Source organism: Carassius carassius, chromosome 13, assembly GCF_963082965.1.
Source record: "Carassius carassius chromosome 13, fCarCar2.1, whole genome shotgun sequence".
NCBI classification, from domain to species: domain Eukaryota; kingdom Metazoa; phylum Chordata; class Actinopteri; order Cypriniformes; family Cyprinidae; genus Carassius; species Carassius carassius.
In genome coordinates this window covers 9,496,844-9,515,017 of record NC_081767.1, presented here as the reverse complement: position 1 = coordinate 9,515,017, position 18,174 = coordinate 9,496,844, and the positions used below count along the sequence as shown (strand labels likewise).

Sequence of the window (18,174 nt, the reverse complement as noted above, 5' to 3'; positions counted from 1 at the left end):
CTTGCTCTTGCGCCTTAATATTGGTAAATATAAGGAGGTTAAGAACCACTTCCCTGTACAAAATGAGTTTATGAAAGCAAACCCTTGGCCTTTCACAGTCCAAAACATTTATTTTCTCCATTTCTAATGACAGTTCAAGACCCTATCATATACGATAAATGTAGTATTGTGGTCTTTAGTCCATAATCTTTCTAATTCAATGAGAATAGAAAAGTCCTCACTATAATGTTAACGGCATAGAGAAATGATAATGTGGTAATCATTTCAAGAACTTTTCCAGCTGATAAATTATAAAAACATTGATCAGAATCCTTCAAGATTTGAAAGAGCTTGAGCATTTAAAGTGACAGATGACTACTGCTGCTTGCGTTCATAATAAACTGAATTTATTCTGGTGTGTATGCTAATTTAGTCGTCATTATAGTTATGATTCTTTGTGTAAACGGGCTTTAAGAATATAATTACCTGTAATTAACGGTTGATGCCATCCCTGCTCAATTAATGATGGAATACAATGCAGTACAGCACCATAACAATTACACACAGTGATTAATTTGTCTGGGCTCAGATTTCTTTAAAAAAAATTTAAGGTAGTACGGTTTTTCCCCTCCGGTTAAGTTTGTGGGAGAAAAATCAGAAATTAGACAAAAATTCAAGGTGCTGCAGATTTATTTGTTAATAATGCATAATATTGTTAAGTTTGCATACACAGAATTTATTTTTCTTTTTTATTCTAGAATAAGAATGTCCCACCCCTAATATCACCTTCCACCAAATAGCATTAGCAATAAATAAATCAACTGTTTTTTTTAAATAAAGGGCAAGAACTTCTTATATAAATCCCACTCCAATTTCCTGTTTTAAAAACATCAATCAAAAGTGGTATTTGCATTAAAAAGACAGTTCAGAAATCCTGCTGCTTAAAAGGATACTCCACCCCAAAGTGAAAATTTTGTCATTAATCAAATCCCCATCTCGTGCCAAACCCGTAAAAGCTTCGTTCGTCTTCGGAACACAATTTAATGTTTTGGATGAAAACCGGGAGGCTTGTCCCATAGACTGCCAAGGGAAATATATCCAAGAAAAAAGTATGAAAAGCGTCATCAGAATAGTCCATCTGCCATCAGTGTTTCAACCGTAACGTTATGAAGCGACGAGAATACTTTTTGTACATGAATAAAACAAAAATAACAATATTATTCAACAATTTGTCTCCTCTGTTTCTCTCCACATCACCGTAGTGCCATTTTGAAGAATCTGAGCTGTACACAGGCAGCATACTCTCTTCTGTATCAGCGGTGCCACAAGGATACTTTCTCTCTGTATATTTACATTTTGATTTGAAAGAAAACGACTGACACAGAAGAGTGTAAGCAGCCTGCATACTGCTCTGATTCTCCAAAATGGCACTAAGCTAATGTGAAGAGACAGAAGAGACGAATTGTTGAATAAAGTCATAACGTTACGGTTGAAACACTGATGGCAGATGGACTATTCTGATGATGTCTTTCATACTTTTCTGGACTTTGACAGTGTAACTTACTTGGCAGTCTATGGGACCCTCACAAGCCTCCCGGTTTTCATCCAAAATATCTTAAATTGTGTTCCGAAGAAGAACTAAGCTTTTACGGGTTTGGAACAACATGGGGGTAAGTGATTAATGACAACATTTTCATTTTGGGGTGGAGTACCCCTTTAACTTTTGGTCTCGTGTGATTCCAAATAAATGATTTCAGATTTACTAACTCATGAAATCGTGGATTGTGATTTTGGTCTGAGTGCCGTACTGTGCACCTGCACCAGGTGTTTGTGGGCTCATCTGATGTGGAGATGTTTCATTCACAGGAGCTTCACTCAGATGATCCAAAGGAGTATAAAGCCTACAGAATCAGCATGTTACGCAGGATGGTTGTATGTAGGATTGTGTGTGTACGAGTGTGTATGCGCATGTATCAGAACACTAACTGACACTAGTATGTGCTGCACTGAATCTGAGCTGCGTTGAACTCTAACTGTGTATTTAACCCACAGCAATGTGAATCAACACACTTTTTAATGTTTCTCTCTCGATAACTGGGTGAATCTCACGAAAACTGTCACCCCAACATAATAAATATATATATATATTGTTCAAAATATGCTTTATTTTTTATAAACAATTTTTATTTTTGATGACGTGGAATGTGAAAGGTGGAACTTTTCTTTGTGAGACTCATCCATGTTTGTGACTATTTCTCTATTTTTTCTCTGTTTAATGAGTTGCATGGACAGATGAAAGACAGAGCTGATATCTTCAGATTGCTGCAGAACTTAAAGATGCTCGGTTGACCTGCTTTGTCCCAATTCTCTAAAATAAACTCTTTACATAAATATTTTTCACCCTCCTACTAAAGAGACTCATTTGTTATAGTGTTGCTGCTGATGATGATGTCTGTCTTTATGGTGACAGGATCTTATGGAGCAACTGGAGAAACAAGACAAGACCGTCCGCAAACTGAAGAAACAGCTCAAAGTCTTTGCAAAGAAGATCAATGACCTGGAAGGTACTTGTTACAGGCTGTGTTTAGAGACTTCTTAAATTAACATTTATGAACCTTAATGTTTATGTGTGTTGATGTTTGTCTGTGTATTGCAGGTGGCCAGATGGACGTGTCTCCAGGACAGACGGCCGATGAGTCTGTTCATCCAGTGAACATTCCACGCAGGGAGAAAGATTTCCAGGGAATGCTGGAATACAAGAAGGATGATGAACTCAAACTGGTCAAAAACCTCATACTTGGTAAGACATATAGACCAATAACTAAAAATAATAAATCTATTATCTAATGACTCTATTGGTTAGATTCCAACTTGCCCACTTCCTGGTTCCATTCCATGCCACTATCTTTTTGGCAAATGACCTTAATAATAATAAAGTCTATAATAATAATAAAGACTGTGACTCTGGCTTGTGCATGTGTGGTTTTTGTCAGAGCTAAAGCCTCGCGGTGTGGCAGTGAATTTAATACCAGGTCTGCCGGCATACATCCTTTTCATGTGTCTGCGTCATGCCGACTACATTAATGATGACCAGAAAGTCAGATCTCTACTCACCTCCGTCATCAACAGCATCAAGAAGATCCTCAAGGTCTTAATACTCTCTCGCAGACCATTCATAACACAACAGTTCTTTTAGAACAGTCTTAAAAAATATCTTCTTTTCTCATTACTGTTTTGTGTTTTCAACAGAAAAGAGGTGATGACTTTGAGACTGTTTCCTTCTGGTTGTCCAACACATGTCGTTTCCTGCACTGCCTGAAACAGTACAGTGGCGATGAGGTGAGATATTACACTTTAGACATACATGCAGGGCTGGGGAGTAACGAAATACATGTAACAGCGTTTCGTATTTAAAATACTAAATATTAGTAACTGTATTTCGTTATAATTACATTTGAAATAAGGGGTAATCAGATTACAGTTACATCTGAAAAGTATTTTAGATTACCAGTGAATACTTTTAATTTTAATGTAATTTCTTAATTTAATATTTGAGTAAACAATTAGGGGATTTTAACCAATACCGCGACTGATTAAACGCTGAAGCAAAAAACCTGCGTGCAGCAGCTGTTCATTTATTAACTCTAGTGAGAGTGCATTCATGCTCATCATCACGACACAAACATTCTCCTAAAACTCAGACTTTGCATTCAGTCAACAGATCCATACGAACCATGCAGTCAATCTTTTAAAAGATTGAATTGCTTTTGTTGAACGAAACCAGTGTGGAAACCAATTGTTCACAAACTGAATAGATCTGGTACAGAGCTCATAAAATCGCTATTCAGACATCCAGGGGTTATTGTGTTTTTACAGTCGGGCTCCAAAATGTAGCTATCACTGCTCTGACCGACGGACTATCTCTAATATTGATGTAAAATTCCTAATTTGATTCGCATTGTTCACTCGCTTGTAATTCAAAGCAATCCAAACCATTCGCAATCATTCAAAGCGCGCCGAGATTTCAGACGATTCGCTTACACAGAATTGATTCGTCTTTCACGTATCCTTGCTTCTGAATGAACACATACACACAAAATTATCTCAAAATAATTGTCTCTGCAAGTATTTTCGTAAACATAGTCGGTTGTCTGGTTGGTTGTCTGAAGTGAACCTATACAGTGGATTAAGAAATATCCTATGCATTATTATATTGGATCCGTGCACTCGTTCTTAAAAGAGCAGCAGCCTTTAAATACCTGCTGTTCCATTAGTGGCACCTGCTGTCAGAGCGTGACATTTGTTTCTCATTCACATTCGGACCATTCTGTTTTTACTTAATTTTGTAAAGTTTTTAAAGTTATATGATTTTTTTATTTGATTTAAGATTTGTTTTAAAATGTAAAGTTCGTTTTTTTATTTAACATTTACATTTCACAAAGAAATATGCAGCATTTTGTCTTTTGTCTAATAATAAAAGGACACAATTTAATTTATAATTTGTCTTAAATCTCATTTTGTAAAAAAATATATAAATATATAAATAAATTGTATGAAAATTGTATGGTGTAATCGGTATTGTGAATTTCATCGCATCAGAAGTTTATTGAGACGTTACATCCAAAAAAAAAAAAAGTGATGTGACATACAGCCAAGTATTGGTGACCCATACTCAGAATTCATGCTCTGCATTTAAAGGTACAATTTGTAAGATATTTGCAGTAAAATATCCAAAAAACACTAGGCTAGCTAAATGTTTTGTCCAGCTATTTACTAACAATATCTCTGTTTTCAACTACTTGTAAATCATGAGAAAATTCCCATTCTAAACAGTGACACGGGGCAATGCAGTCGCCTGTCAATGACGTTAGTTACCCTTTGTTACCGCCTTTACTGACGTAGAAACCACATGACATGGACAAATGCGGAAGTAGCTTCGCGTCAAACTTCAACTAGAAAGAGATGCCGATCTCGCTTGTGTTCTACTCGACAGGTGAGTTGTTTTGATTCGTATCTTTACAGAAAACGTATGCTATTATAACGATCAACAAGATTAGTATTATGGGTTATATACACCAAACACGGGGCATCGCATCTCTAGACCCGCGCGAGGACATCTTTGATCGCGTCTTTGCATTGACTTTTGTATGTAATCTACTTGCGCAAATCATTGAACTCGCGTTAAATCCATGATTTATCTTTCCATCTGATTGATGGACGTCAGTGGTTGGATAGAAGACAACACATCCCATGCTCCTTCTTAGTGTCATCAAACCACACAATTGTTATTGTTTTGATAGTGCACCCTATCGTGGCAGGTCCTACAACCTGTACCTTTAACCCATCCAAAGTGGACACACAGTGCAGTGGCAGCCATTCATGCTGCGGCGCCCAAGGAGCACCCTTATGAAAATTAACCATGGTTTTACTACAAATAAAACCAAAAAACCATGATTACTACAGTTTTCCTATAATAAAACGTCTCAGATTACGAATGTAACCATGGTTCCCTGAGAGGGAACGAGACACTGCGTCCTCTGAGGGGACACTATGGGGAACACCTCGTCGTGACCCGTGTCTGAAGCATACTTTGAAAAACGCCAACGTGTTGGCCGGCGACAGCCTCTGACGTCACTACCAGCGCGACTATAAATACGCGCCCGTAGGACCCGTTAATATCTTCTTCGTGAAGCTTGCGTCCGAAGCATGGCAGGGAGCTAGAGGACGCAGTGTCTCGTTCCCTCTCAGGGAACCATGGTTACATTCGTAACCTGAGAACTGCATCCTCTGAGGGGACACTATGGGGAACAGTATACCCACGCCGCCATGCTGAGGGGAGTGCAGACCAGAATCATGGCAAACACTAAGTACCAACTCTACCGCTTTTCTCTTCACCGGGAGTCGCCCCTGGGACGGTCTGACGGCTGCCTTATGACATTATCCCTTACGGCCAAAGGCCTAAGCTACATACCCAACTTATCCTGTAGGGCCCTGGCCCGGGGTAGAGCTAAAGGCTTGGAATCACAGAGATTCCTTTAAAGGGATACGGCTAAGAGCCTGGCACTTTCCTCTACCAAGTCTTTGCCTGTCACACAGGGGCTACTGCTAGCTTTCGCAAAAACCTGCCGAAAGGGCTGTCCCCACAGCACTCTAGTAGCGGCGCCCTGTTCTAGATAGGTATCCGAGGATACCTAGGTGGAGTGGTGCCCAAGATGAACGGGGCTTAAACCAACTCAAGAAAGGGCACGAAGCAGCAGCGCGAAGCCCTTACCATCTAGGGATTTTAGAAAGAACGCAGAGACTAGCGTGCGAACTTACCACAATGTGGATTTTAGAAAGTGCGCAAAGACTCCCGTGCACACTTACCATAACATGGATTTAAAATACTGTTCTAAGGAGGGGTTCTCGTGGGACTCTGTCAGAGCAGCTCGTAGAAGAATGGCCCGGGAGCAGAGCAATTGGAGGCCTCAGCCCCTGCCTCAGCAGGATGCCTGCTCTCACAGAGCGTCTCAAACAGTATGTGGTACTGGAGCGCTCTGAGGAACCGGGAATCAGTCTCCCAAGAGAGGAAGACTCCGAGCTCCGAGCAGCATGCTCATAGGTGACCCTTTCAGAAAAGGGGAGCGCTGCTGAACTACCCGAGAATTGCCCACACAGCCCCCCCAAGTTGAGGGGGCTTGGGGTGTACAATAAGTACACACCGGTTGGATGAAGCCCAAGGAACACCAGGGCGAATCATCCCGAGAAAGGGAACGAAGCGGAGCGCGTAACCCTTACCATACAGGATTTTAGAAAGTGCGCAGAGTCTTGCGTGCACACTTACCACTTTATGTGGATTTCAGAAAGTGCGCAGAGTCTTGCGTGCACACTTACCACTTTACGTGGATTTCAGACAGTGCGCAAAGCGTTAACGTGCACACTGACCACTATGTGGCTTTGAGAAAGTACACAGGCAAGCGTGTGTACAGAGAGGTTCCCAAGCATCGCAGAGGCGCTGGATCGCACGAGAGCGGTGAGCTCCAACCCTCTTTTCTAGGCGAGGGGAGCATCACCTGAGGCAGTAAATACAGAGCTTCTTGCCGTAACCACCACCTCCCCGGATGCGCCAGGCGGCCCCTCAGGGTGACCTGGCCGGACATCTATGGAATTCCCTGCAGTGCTGTGCCAATTCTTTGGCCACTGTAAAGGAAACTCACAGAGATTGTTAGTAGACATATAACCACCAGCAACATAACGTCCATAAACAGGTAGAGCAAGGGTTACCTACTCACCCACCCTCCTGTACTGGAGTCCCGCTGCGGGGCGCCCCCTTCTGGTCCGGACCGTCAGTAAGGCGGTTGCTATGAACATAGAACCAACCAAAACATCATAGGTCCAGAAAGGAGACTGTTATGTGAGAGACCGTCCACCTAACCTCGATCAGGTGGAAAGCTGGTGGCTACAGGGGAATTAGGCAGGGGAGGACAAAAAACAGAGGTTAAAAACAGAGGTTAAAAACATCCGGAGCTACTAGGTCATCCTACCGCTCTGACCCGGGCGAGGATGCTGCCTCGTCCGAATCACGTCCCTCAGACCCTGCTTACCGTTCCGTGACCCGCGGTTCCTCTTGCCCCTGCCCTTAGGCGGGGGAGGAGCGCGAGCCGCAACACTAGCCTTCTGCGCCCCTCTACGACCCTCAGATCGAGATGGGCCAGGACCCCTTAGTTGCTCGGGCTCGGACCTGGACCTTCGTGGAATGAAGGATTTAAAGGCCGCTGAGCGCGCCATTGCCTCCCTGAACTTCCCGACCACCATCTCGACGGAGGTACCAAAAAGCTCAGAAGGCGAGACCGGAGCATCGAGAAGAAACCCCCTTTCTTCCTTCCCGATGTCAGCCAGGTTCACCCACAGATGTCTCTCCGTCACCACCATGGCCGCCATAGACCTGCCCATGGCGGAGGCGGCCTGCTTGGTAGCTCGGAGAGAGAGGTCTGTGGTGCGGCGCAGCTCGGCTACCTGGTCAGGTGAAAGGCCCTCACCTGTATCCAGGTCCTTCAGCAGGTCAGCCTGGTAGGCCTGGAGCACCGCCATCGTGTGCAGTGAAGCCACAGCCTGACCGGCTGCCGCGTATGACCTGCCATTTAAGCGGGATGTATCTTGGAGGGGCTTAGATGGCAAAGCGGGAGATTTAAGAGAGGATGTTTGCCCCACAGAGAGATAGCAAGCCAGCGTCTCTTCTACAGGGGGCATCCTCTCATAGCCGTTCTCATGCAAGCCCTCGATATTAGCATAGCTCGTATGCTGAAACCGGTGGATGCGAGAGGAAAACGACCTCTTCCATTCCTTCTCGACTTCTGCATGTAAGTCAGGCAAGAATGGAAGGCTCACCTGGGCTGGAGGGCTATGGTCAGACAAGTACCGCTCAGCGAGGCGACCTCGTGGCGCCACCTTGCTGGCACGCTTCCATGGCAAATCTAATTTTGCCGTGGCGCGATCCATAACCTCTAACAGCTCCTCATACGCGGGACAGGAGGATTGAGAAGGCTCAGCCTCAGCTTCTTCACCACTCTCAGACATCTCCTGCTCTTCCTGGGTAGAACCCAGCAGAGCACTAACTTCAGTGTCAGAATGGGTTAATGATACCACATCTGCCTCCCGAAGTTCGCTCTCGTTCGCCGCCGGAGAGTGTGAAAAGGAAGGTCCCTCTCTACACTCCTCAGCGAGATCCATTTGTGATCCCTACGAGCTCATTCTCCTCTGTGCCTCGGCAACGGCGGGACCTGAGCCGCGGGATCCAGATGGCTGTCCCTCTTTCCTCGAAAAGAGAGACAAACAAGAGTGGAGCTTTCTCAGAGAGAAACGCTCGCAGTGCACGCAGACCGCCCCCTCAAGGACATCAAGCGCGTGCTCTTCGCCCAAACAAGAGACGCAAAGAGTGTGCGTGTCATCGGGTGTCAGATAACGCTGACACGGATGCACACACTGTCTAAACGCCTTGCTAGTGGAAGCCATGATGAAAACAGTAATAGATCGCTCTTACCGTTTTGGTCGTTTCTCAGATGCACGCTTCAAACAAAACAGTCAACTGAAGACGAAGAAGATATTGACGGGTCCTACGGGCGCGTATTTATAGTCGCGCTGGTAGTGACGTCAGAGGCTGTCGCCGGCCAACACGTTGGCGTTTTTCAAAGTATGCTTCAGACACGGGTCACGACGAGGTGTTCCCCATAGTGTCCCCTCAGAGGACGCAGTTCGAAGTTCCCTTGAAAGGGAACCATGGTTATTTGAGGGCCTTGCTCAATGGCACCTCAGTCGTGGTATTGTCGGCCCAACAACCCTAGGGTTAGGAGTCAAACTCTCTAACCACTAGGCCATGACTTCCCTTTGCCCATATGCTACTTTCCCATATGCTAATAGTTTTTGCTGATCATGCTGATTTGTCCATAGTAAAGTTCAGCCGATGTCTTTATTTTTATTCCGGGATAGTTAAATTCATTTTGGGCTACCAAAACCTGAAGAATGCCTGGCCGAAGGGCTACCAGGAATTTTTTAATTTTGCGACCCCTAAGGTGTGTTTCCCAAAAGTTGGAACCGTGGGAAACGAGCCCTGTAAATTTTGACTCAGCGATTCTTTTGCAACTTTTTTCACTTAAAGTTTGGTCCATTCATTAAACAAATCTATTGTGTAACTTGGACATCTGTGCCGGTTGTTTTGGCTACTTTTATTATGTGTTTGGTGTTTCTGGGTTCTTCTTGAAGCTTGGAATGCAGCAAAAAATGGCATGGAATCCCATTCATTGTATTCAAATTGAATTTATATAGATTAGAAGATTTAAATGACATTACTATTTTTTGTTGTTCATAGAAATTCTGTGGAAAATGTATGTTCTTAAAAATAAAATGCAAAGAAAACAAATCGTATAGCTTAAAAACATAAAAACAAGACATCAAGTAAATATGTCCCTTTGTGTTACAAAGCTTAAGTATTTCAAAGTATTCTAAAGTATTTAGAATAACTTACTAAACCTGAGTAATCTAACGAAATACGTTACTGATTACTTTTTAAAGCTTGTAATTTGTAATCTGTAGTGAAATACATATACATTTAAAAAGTAACCTTCCCAGCCCTGCATACATGTCTTCTTTCTCATTCTGGCCATGTACCCTGCAAAGTTTACAAGGTTCTAGAAGTTGGACTGTAGAAGGTTGACAGTGAACCATAAAGTTGTAGTTATATAAGCAATATTTAAGGCAAAAAATGGTCCAGTGTCTCTTGTCAAGCATAGAAATATATAACGCATAACCAATGAAACAACAACAGTTGAGTTCACTTCCACGTCTTATCAGGCTTGAATGAACAAATACACAAAAAATTAAGTCAAAATGTCTGTTTTTGCAAGAATTTGTGCAAACACAGTCAGTTATGTCTTAAGTCAATGTAAACAGTTCAGAGAACATCAGATGTGTATCAGTATATTAGATCCTTGTTTTAGGTCTCAAAGTGAACGTAGCCTAATAAACCCGCTGCTGTTTGTGTCCTACATGTCAATTAAATAACAAAAAGAAAAATAAAGAATCACTCATTGCTATTGACTGAATAACTTCTATAGGTTTAATAAGGATTCATCTATATCTGATTTATACAAATATATATGTATGTTTGAAAGAATGAAAAATGTTGAATGCAGGTTGTTTTAAAGAACGCATGTATAACCTCTTTGCTTTTATTGAAAACAAGACCATGTTTTTGTTTTTTTCATGAGAAGTGTTTTGATTCATTTATTAATTTATGTATTCGTTGTATTTACGTCACAACAGTTGTATCTATGTCTGTATTGCATGTTTAATCCTTAATATTCATATTAAAAGGTTAACAGATCTTATCTCCGGGATTATATAATGACTTTGGACATTTTAGAAAAATGCTCAATTGATACCTTACAGTTTAATTAAAAAGTGGAATATAATACTTATGATATTTTGCCAACTTGTACTTATTAGTCAAAAGACTGTGACAAAAACTAAAACTCAGTTTCCCGTCAAAATGAACTTTGCACATAGAGGGGGTCTTTAAACCAAAAGCGGCTTTCTGTTTGTTTGCATTGTGTATTCATGAGCCCAACTTGAAAATGAGTGAAATTTTCATGGGGAACTTTTTTGCCTGCATTGTACAGTAAACATGGTCACAGTTTTTCTCATTCTCCAGTATTGGTCAAACAGAATCAACACTTTCTCTTTCTTCTCTCTCCAGCAATTCATGAAGCATAACACTTCTAAACAGAACGATCACTGTCTCTCCAACTTTGACCTGGCCGAGTACCGGCAGGTTTTGAGTGATCTGGCCATTCAGATCTACCAGCAGCTCATCAAGTGTATGGAGAACATCCTGCAGCCCATGATCGGTGAGCATGTGTCATCTGGGTGTCTTTCTTTCGTCTGCATCACTGTTTCTCTCTCCCTGTGTATTTATCCCTCCGTCTGTTGCTCTCGACAGTCTCTGGCATGCTGGAACATGAAACCATCCAGGGAGTGTCAGGGGTGAAGCCCACAGGTCTCCGTAAGAGGACGTCCAGTATCGCTGAAGAGGGGACATACACATTGGACTCCATCATCCGGCAGCTCAACTCCTTCCACTCCATCATGTGTCAGCATGGAACCGATCCAGAGCTCATCAAACAGGTGGTCAAGCAGCAGTTCTACATCATTGGCGCTGTCACCTTTAACAACCTGCTGCTGCGTAAAGACATGTGCTCTTGGAGCAAGGGCATGCAGATCAGGTGTGTGCAGATACGTTTTACATGTTTGTAAAAAATTGAAAACTTCCAAAAAAGATTTATAGATAAAATTGCTGGTATTAGATCATGCATTCAGTTATTGGATTATGATCAACCAGTTTTTCATCAGTTTGAGCCAGTCTCTGTCAGATTTGGCAGTGATTGTCAAACATGAAACCCCGACACGGTTTTTGAAACAGGTTTTTAATGTTGTCGGACGCAGTAATTCGAAGCTAATAAATAATTGCCTGATGACAGTTTTTACGGCAGCTTATATTAGTCATGACATAGTGGATTTATGGGTTCCGAATGATGACTCTGGAGCCTTGTCGGTCCTAATGTTATTGGAACTAAGTGTAGACTTCAATACTTAGAAAAAATGATGTTATTTTTGGAAAATCATGCTGGAAGTCATGGAGTTTTCAGTTCCTGCCCCAAATATTGGAACTTATAGCCTCTATGACTCAGATCTGCTCAGACCATCTCTAGTTTTAAATCTTTGTTAAAAGCTAATTTATTAATTATGGCTTTTAATTCCTCGGGCTGTTTATTCTTAATGGTGTATTTGTTTCCATTCTTCTTGTTTTAGTATATGTTTGTTTATGTCTATGCCCATTCTCATTGTTTTATTCTCTTTTGATATACAGCACTTTGGGCAATCTTGGTTGTATGGAAAAATGCTTTATAAAATATATATATATATATATATAATTAATTAATTAATTAAAATAAATAATCATCATCGCACAAAATTTGAAGGAATATTATACCTCTGTTATACTAACATGTCAACATGTCAGCATATCAACAAAAAACGTTCTTACCGACCCCATTTATTTTTATTATTTTTAGATTACATTGTATGTACAGTTAGCTCAGGCTTCATTTGTCAGTCATTTCCTGTCATCTTATCTCCAGTATAAGGGTTTGTGTATGTGTGTGTTCAGGTATAACGTGAGTCAGCTGGAGGAGTGGCTGAGAGATAAGAACCTCATGACATGCGGTGCGAAAGAGACGCTGGAGCCGTTAATTCAGGCCGCACAACTACTGCAGGTCAAGAAGAAGACGGATGAGGATGCTGAGGCCATCTGCTCCATGTGTAACAGCCTCTCTACAGCACAGGTAACACACACACATCCCGGACTGCACTTCAAATCAACATGATCTATTCTGGTCTGTTATAGAGCACTTGGTTCATTTTATAAAGGTTTACCACTTCATATCATCTAGTATTAATTATTTGAAAAATAACATTGCAGGCCTACTTATATCACTCACCCATGACCAAACATAATGACCTGCTTATTGTTGTCAAAAATACATATTGCAATTAATTCAAGAATCACATTTTAAGACAGCACTTCATAATATACAAAATTTCGTAATATCCCGTGAGGCAATTCTTTTTTTTTTGGTATTAAAAATAGATAAAACGGTGTTTATTTACATTAGCCTATTCAGTGACTTTGTCATAGCTTTTTTAATTAAAACCAATATGATCAAATGTACTCTTTGATCACGGTTACATTATCAACCAAAATAAAATTCTAACGTTTTTATCTTCTTCATGTTTTACTGTGGTCATTTTCCAAAACAATGGCAAAAACACACCAGATAAGGAATTTTGTCAGAATAACAAAGTAAACTGGATGTTTTATAATATTATAACAGTTATGGGTTTGTTATTTTTACTAGTTTTTAAAAAAAAATCTATATAGTTGTTGTTGTTTTTTTTTTAAGTAATGATCTTTTATTTAGATTTTTATTTTATGGTTTAAGTTTTAGTTTCAGTTTTAGATAATTATAATACCCTTGAGACACACACACACACGTACTCCCTCATCATTTCTTATTTTTTCTGTCCAGATTGTGAAGGTGCTGAATTTGTATACGCCTGTCAACGCGTTTGAAGAGCGTGTGTCAGTACTGTTCATAAGAACAATACAGGTATGTTTCAAAAACCTAACCTTAGAAAGCTCCTTTCACACTGCGGTTCCGGAAAATACACGGGTAATGTGTCCCAGCCATTGTTCTAGGGTTGCTAGATTTTGCACTTTCACACTGCTACTGATTACCCAGAATATGTGCGTGCATTTACACCCATTACAACCCATAAAGTTCCTGTAAAGACACGTGATATCAGGATGTGACGTGTAATGTACGAGTCGAAAACGCTAGGCACGTTAACTTTCATTTAAACTAGCAAACAATCTCAGCTTCAGTGCGGAAAGTGAGGAACTAACTGATCTCTGCTTCATTACAGTTTGCACATATTTTTTCATTGCAAACGCTGATCTGTCTTCAAAACACCTGGTAAAAGAGTCACGCGATAACGTGCATCATCACTACGACACACACTTTACGGCATTAGTTCTGGGCTTTGTTCACACAGCGCTCGTTCTGGGACTGAACCCGACAATGTTACTAGGTCCCCGATCCAGGGACGTGTTTGTGTTCACACAGAAAGTGACCCGGCAGGGACCAACATGCAGTGTGAAAGGGGCCTAATAGTTCTTGTGATTTTTAAGTCATTATACTGTATGTTTGTCTTCAATCTGAGTCTTTGCTCTGCCAGACACGTTTACGGGATCGAAAGGAGATGCCTCAGCTGCTGATGGACACCAAAGTCATCTACCCCGTGACCTTCCCCTTTAACCCCTCCTCCCTGGCCCTGGAAACCATTCAGATACCCAGCAGCCTCAATGTGGGCTTCCTCACTCGTGTGTAGACCCGTCAATCACCTCACCTCAACCAATCACATGGCAGGAACAGGGAGCCTAAATATATATATATATAAAAAGAAAATGCTTATAGGTAATTAAGCCACTCACTTAAAGAGAATGTCAACTTCAGTCCTTCATTTTTCACTTCTTCATCACTTTTATTTATTAAATAAAAGAGTGAATCTCACAAAACCTGTCAAGCAAGTGTTCAGATAACAATTGACCTCAAAATTAAAAGAAACACATATAACTATATTTTGTTTAAAGAAAATGAAGCTCATCTTTAGAATCATTATTATTTTGACAATATGATATTTTCAAGGCAATTAAGAACTTTCTCTAAAAATTCTTATTTCTGAAATACAAAGGAAAAAAATTGTATTATTGTAATATGAAAAAAAGTGTTATACATGTACAGTATTTGCTAACATATGCTGATTAAAATAATAATTGAAATTCACTTGAGTGCAGTAATTAATTAATAATTAATACCATGTTTTTTTAATGGATAAAAATTAAGGTTTTATTAATCAGAATTAACACTGAGAATAGTCAATAACAGAAATTCTCAAAACTCTGAAAAGACCCGTTCTTCATTTTCTGCATTGAAAATATATTCTTATAATATTTTCTTTTTATTGTGGGATAAAAATCTTGATATTTTTTTTTGTGAGATTCACCTCTTAAACTGGAATATTTCTGAAAGATGTTTCACTTATTGAATGTTACGAAAGGAACAATAAAGGTTAAGTTAACTCATTCTAACTCTAATGCCTTTTCAGGTCACAACCAGAATAAGTTCACGGGGATGTAAAATCATACACTTCTATAAATATCTATAAATATGTATGATGCTAGGATATTTTATTTATTGCTTTACCCTGTCAGATTTGAATTTTTTTCTCTCAGATGCTAGCTAACATGGATATCCAATTGCGGAGCATACTCTAGTCCTCTGCACTCGTCCATATCAGATTAATAACTTAGAATCATTGGGATTAAAAAAAAGAAGAGCTTGGGGCTCAGCTGACTTCATTAACATAGGTGTTTATTTGTTAGTAGCTTGTGGTGATGTTGATTAGCTAATAAATAGTCATGTCTGGTGCAACTCTGGCGGAAGGAAAACTTGGCATCCATGCACTGTCCCAGAGCTTATCTCTTCCTCAAGAGCTTCCTCAAGTTTACATCTCTGATCTTCAGGAATCATTTCCAAATAGATGGTACAGTCCAGACCCAGTGCATGATGGGATTGTTTTGAACCGCTCTGTCAGCATTGAACAGGTGGGATCTAGACTCCTGAATGAGGTTTAATGAAGCTCCCAGCATTTAATTGGTTCTCATGAGGAAATGTCCCAGGGAAATATCAAATGATTTAAATAACAAAACGGTTTTTGCACTAAGAACATTAAGCCTGTTTTACGAAGATTATGAGTGTACTGTTGAATTAGTTTCATCACAAATAAGCATATTTTAATATTTTAATCCCAAATTCTCACTATTGTAATGCAGTGATATATATTACCATTACTTACATGTGTATGTTTCAATTAAAATAACATAATTATTATTATTTTTTTTGTATTAAACTAATGATAATTGGTGGAGAAATAGCCTTAATTTTGCAAATGGGCAAACAAAAACAAAAAACATTGTATTGTTCTTTTTTATTTTATGATGACGATGATGATGATGATGATGGAAAGACAGATAAGAAAATGTTTTTTTGTGGGATTCAAAGAGGCGTCTTGTATGCACAAAAGCACACTGTATATCCCATACAGAACTAAAATAAACCCAAAACTACCCACTCTCTCAAAACATGAGATGGTTACAACTTTACAAGATGTTTCAAAAGCCTGCCGTTATTTATTTCCGTATTATATGTTTTTAAAGGTTAGAAACTGCTATTGTTTTATTGGATGCACATGCCGTAAAATGATATGGCCAAATTTCTTTTTGTCATGTTTTGTTTTGCTTGTTTGTCTTTTGTGTTCCCGTCTGGCTGGATATCAGTATTATCTTGAATGTGTCAGGCAGCTTTTATTGGGGAGCTGTTTGTTTTGATCTGTAACTCCTGAAATAATAGCAGTCACCTTTGTGCAGCCATGCTTTCCATCACACACATTTGCACAGACATTTGCACACCCTATTATTATATTATATTATATTATATTATATTATATTATATTATATTATATTATATTATATTATATTATATTATATTATATTATATTATATTATATTATATTATATTATATTATTAACATTTTAGGGTCAAATGATGCATGTTGATATTATGTTTCTGCTGTCTATTGCATGGCTTTCAGCTTTAAAATCGGCCATTAACACACAGCTGTGGATCTAAATAGAGAATCTTAAGCCATTTCACTATAGTGCACTGGGATTTTATCATGCCTTACTGTAGCTACAGTCCTTCTCGTGTCACACAGTGCTTCTGTATCGTTCTATCAGTCTCAACTGCTTTCTGCTGGAGATCAATGTTTGTGATGCATTGTGAAAAGAAAAAAATGCGTGTGTGCATACATGATGGTGCAAACCATTTTACGAAGCAATTTTGTATTGTTTTCCAGTTAGATGTTTTTTTTTGTTTTTTTTTTGCATATCTTGAATTACATTTATTTATTTCATACCTCATTGGCAAATTGTTCCATATTTTAAGCATTTACAAAAGTTAAAGATTTATTTTGTTTACATCATTTTAGATTTATTTTTTTTCATTCTGATATTTTTATTGGAAAACAAGACAAAAATAGCGATCAGTGTTTTTTTTTTTTTTTTTTTTTTTTTTTTTTTTTTTGAGTTTATTAATATTAAATTCAGATGAGCGCAGCATTCAACATCTGAATTGTCATCAGTGTACAGAATCATTCAGGAGTTTATGATCATGGGACCATTGTGTGAATGTGACCTTTGCCTTTTTTATTGTGTTGTTAGTTCAGTTCTTATGGAATACAAACAAATGGAAGATTTACAAATGCAGTTTGATAAAAAAAAAAAATGCATATCACTTCAAATGGAAAATAATGAAGTAGTTGTACTGGGAAAAAAATCATTGAATGTTGTCGTGTTTGTACATGGTTTTATTTACATTGTCATATTTTAGATAAAGCCTTACCTCTGAATGGACGACACGTCAATTTAACACGTTTGTTTCTTTGCAGTGTTACATGTTCTATTAATTTGCTTTATTTACACTTGTGAAGCATACTGTACATCTATAACATTCCTGTAGAAACTGGTATAATTGTCCTCTTTAAAAAATGTATTTGCACATTTGAAAAAATCTCAGACTCAACAGCCCTGTTTTAGACTTTCCCAAGCTCTGAGTTCTTAAGTGGTTTGTAAAAAATGACATCCATATTACATCAGCCACAGTCTGATGCTCACTGTATCAAGATCAGCCTGCTCTCATGCTTGTATAAAGACAGCTTATGCAGACATTAATAGATGCTGTAGTAATGCAGATCAGTTGAACATCTCATATGTTTGCTTCTTCCTTCAACTTGTTCAGACCGGTTGTTCAGAGAGTTTGTAGTTCCTGTAGCTGTAATTATTTCATGTGTTCATCTGTGCAATTTCATGGAGTGATATACTAATCTCAAAAGCTGTTCAAGTCAATTAAATTAATTCAGCACTATGTGAATGTTTTCTTTTTAATGATTTACAAAACCATGTAACATATTTCTATTTTAAAATGG

The 18,174-nt window shown here is 39.3% G+C and overlaps 1 protein-coding gene across 3 annotated transcripts in view; it reads left to right on the top strand.

The window, feature by feature from the left end:
* Positions 1-15,466, top strand: part of LOC132155952 (unconventional myosin-Va-like) — a 92,273-nt gene extending 76,807 nt beyond the window's left edge. For 2 of the 3 annotated variants that reach the window (XM_059564744.1, XM_059564743.1), the window contains 9 exons: positions 2,450-2,543; positions 2,636-2,779; positions 2,973-3,127; positions 3,229-3,318; positions 11,210-11,360; positions 11,453-11,735; positions 12,680-12,854; positions 13,599-13,679; positions 14,308-15,466. In XM_059564744.1, coding sequence (XP_059420727.1) covers positions 2,450-2,543; positions 2,636-2,779; positions 2,973-3,127; positions 3,229-3,318; positions 11,210-11,360; positions 11,453-11,735; positions 12,680-12,854; positions 13,599-13,679; positions 14,308-14,460 — 1,326 coding nt within the window. In that variant the 3' untranslated portion in view covers positions 14,461-15,466. Of the gene's footprint in view, positions 1-1,845; positions 1,912-2,449; positions 2,544-2,635; positions 2,780-2,972; positions 3,128-3,228; positions 3,319-11,209; positions 11,361-11,452; positions 11,736-12,679; positions 12,855-13,598; positions 13,680-14,307 lie in introns of all 3 variants that reach the window. The other variant, XM_059564742.1, reaches the window with a different exon arrangement.
* The last annotated feature ends 2,708 nt before the right edge of the window (positions 15,467-18,174 follow it).